The sequence below is a fragment of the Beauveria bassiana genome (genome assembly GCF_000280675.1).
Source record: "Beauveria bassiana ARSEF 2860 unplaced genomic scaffold BBA_S00079, whole genome shotgun sequence".
NCBI lineage: Eukaryota > Fungi > Ascomycota > Sordariomycetes > Hypocreales > Cordycipitaceae > Beauveria > Beauveria bassiana.
In genome coordinates this window covers 45,115-48,467 of record NW_007930914.1, presented here as the reverse complement: position 1 = coordinate 48,467, position 3,353 = coordinate 45,115, and the positions used below count along the sequence as shown (strand labels likewise).

The window sequence follows — 3,353 nt, the reverse complement described above, 5'->3', positions numbered from 1 at the left end:
CTATATAACTTACTTATTAACTATATTAACTTAATAAGTAATAATATTAATATTATATTATTATTTAGATTTAATATTTTAATATTATAATAATTATTAATAAAGATCTTAATTAAATACTTTTTATTATTATAAAGTTTCTTTAATATAATATATATAAGTTTTATTAAATTTATAAAAAGTTATTAAAGTAAAATATTATATAAAGAAAAATTAAAAATTAAAAAATATTAATAAATATTTTTTTAATAAACTAATTTTAAATAAAAACCTAGTTAATAAATATTATAGAAATATTAGCTTTTTATTTTAATATTTTAAAATTATTATCTTATATTAATAATTATAACTATTATAATATTCTAAAAACTAAAAAAGAAATTATAATATTATATATTATATATAAAATTATAAAACTTAATATAGAACTTATTTTATTTATATTAATCCTTTTAAATAGAATTTATATATATTTTCTATTATTATATTTTATATAAAATTATAAAAAGCTTTATTATAAAATTTTAAACTTATTATAAAATTTATTATTTCTAATAATAGAAAAAGTTTTAAAGATTTTTAATTATAAATAAATAATAAAATCTAAAAGAAGTTGTTTCTTTCTAGGATTTTATAAAGTATTTTTTAATTTAATAAATACTATATAAGTATTAAATTTAAAGGCGTGGCAGACGGATCGTGAGGCCGGTGATGGCAATGTTCGCGATCTAATCCGTTACTGGATCACGAAGAAAGGCAATTATCCCAGCTTATTTAGCATGGTGTTGGACTTCCTGACGATTCAGCCTATGCTAGCCGAATGTGAGAGGCTATTCTCAGCAGCTGGCAAGATGGTCTCAGCATTGCGCACAGACCTCGATGCTGAGATTATCGCCATCTGTCAGGATTTACGTCCTTGGTATCGTGCAGGGTCTCATCAGGGACTTAGACCTATTGCTTCACTCGCATGTTGAGACTGAACTGGATAGAGTTGATACGACCCTAACCGACAATAAAGTGGCACTTGTCAAGTTCAAGTGGCTATTGTACGGCGAGGACAACATCAGCGAGGGAGGTGATTTCATCTTACAGCAGCTAGGGGAGGACTTATTGACAAAATGTGAAAGTGGGGTTAAAAGGCTTGATTTGGTAACAGTATATACCTGTGTATATCACTCCACTCAATTGAATTTATATAACATCCCTAAAGTAGCGGCCTGATATATAGTATATTTACTCTACTTAGCCCAAATGCGGATGGGTATAGTGGTTTCAAGACTTGCCGTGAGAAGCTCTACGCTATAAATTGCCCGGACATAGTTACCCTATGGCCGAACTCGTGAAAGAAGTCAAGCGTGGCGTACTCGAACCTAGATTTATAGCGAACAGCCTTTCTAGAACGGCTTTGCGATCGGGGGGGCTCAAGGCCGAAAGACAGGACGTTAAACTATATATAAGCTATTTATTCGTCGCGAGGGCAGATAAGCCTAGTTCAGACTCGGAAGATAACTTGATTCCTGGCCGTGATAACTAAATCAGCTACTTACATTGGGACGCTGCTCAATCTCTTACACAATACTATATCAGATTCAGGGTCAAGTCATATGCATTTACAGGACCAAAGAGCTGCCTTTTGCTATTGCAGAAAACAAGGGCTTATTACAAGTAGCAAAGGCATATTATAAACAGTAAAGGTTATTATAAAGAGCAAAGGTTATTACAAGTAGTAAAGGTTTAACTTTTTAGTAGACTTTAGTAATACTTAGCTATATATATAATATAGAACTACTTTCTATACCCTAATATACTAATAACTCTAACCTCGTAGTTTTAGGCAGATGTTATACTATATAGTAAACTCTTACGTCTTTATTCCGTAGTAAACGGTATATACCCCTCATTATAACATTTAGTAGATCAGCAGGTGATATCACTATAAGGTAATAGACTACGTTATTCTATGTAGTAAACTTTTACATTTTTCTTACATAGTAACTAGTATATCTATCTCATTCTAAGATTAGCTATATAAGTACGAGCAACTCCCCGTGTAAGACATACCTAGTTGTGTAAAGTATACTCTATATTCTTCTGAATCTGACTATACTCTTTATAACTCCGTAACAATGTCCTTCCCCGACGGCCAGTTCATCATCCGCAACCGCGAAAACGGCCGCGTGCTCGACGACAAGGACTCTTCCCCCGACGCCGGCAATCCTATCATTGACTATAACTATAAACCGAGCAACAACGACAACCAGCGCTGGACCTGCCAGGACCGCCGCCTCGTCAACGTGCGCTCAAACCTCTACCTCACCTTCAAAAACCTCCAACCCGAGTCTACCGCCACACAGGAGGGCTACTGTGGCGATGGCCAGCAATTCCAGTACGATCCAAACATGGGCACCATCAGCCTTGTCAATCATAACGACCGGGTCGTCGGTGCGTGGGACCAAGACGTCAAGATTGTGACACCCGATCCTGGTGATCCTGCCCGCCGCTGGGACATCCAGCGTATTTAGGTCTAAGGGCTAGGGCAAGAGATCGTGTAAAATGTGATTTAATAATAATTTTACTTAATAGTAAGATAATCACAAAATTGTTTCTTCTTTTAAAACGAGAGCAAGGACTACTAAAAGGTATTAAAGTAGCTCTACTTAGACTTAGTTATCTAGTTATATTATAAGAGTTGATTCTATCTATTGAAGCCCGGCCAATTCTAAATATTTCTGCACTTATACATGTTTTCACCCTCTGATATAGATTACTTAGCTTGTCGTGTAAATGATGAGAAAACGGAGAGCTAAGCTTATGAGAAGACAAGAGATCAACGGCTCGCCAGCTGCAGCTCGGTCGCACTTTCGCAAACGGAGTTGGCTTACTCTATAGTGAGCCGTAGATGCGTTTACTTTGCAGTCTCCTGATTAGTTCTGGAATGGTAGTGGCGGCTAAGGAATGCTACCCCGCACCGACGTACCGACGTATTCACCGTCGCCGGAAACGTCTACTACCAGCATCGGCAAATACTAAAGCACAATTATTCATTTATTATTTATTACTTTTCTTATAACTTAAGGTTAGTAAAGTAGAATTATAGTGTTTCTAGTTATTATAGAGTATTATAGTATTTTCTAAAAAACGATCTTTCTCTATAAGTTTTATATCTTTTAGGCTTATAATCTATAGTAATTATTAATAGATATAGTAGCTAAAGTACTAGTAGAAGATATAGAAGAAATATTTATATTATAAACCTTATTATTTTATCTTCTAACGTAGTTAATAAGTAAGCAGGCTAGATAAGCAAGCAGGCTACTCTACTAAGTTTTACTATCTTCTATCTTAGCACGTGT

At 34.2% G+C, this 3,353-nt stretch overlaps 1 protein-coding gene across 1 annotated transcript; it reads left to right on the top strand.

Annotated features, from left to right (window-relative positions):
* Positions 1–2,126: 2,126 nt before the first annotated feature.
* Positions 2,127–2,522, top strand: BBA_09998 (conidial wall protein; the record flags this gene model as incomplete). Its single annotated transcript, XM_008605095.1, has 1 exon — positions 2,127–2,522. The coding sequence occupies one exon, from the start codon at positions 2,127–2,129 to the stop codon at positions 2,520–2,522; it is 396 nt and encodes a 131-aa protein (XP_008603317.1).
* Positions 2,523–3,353: the final 831 nt, after the last annotated feature.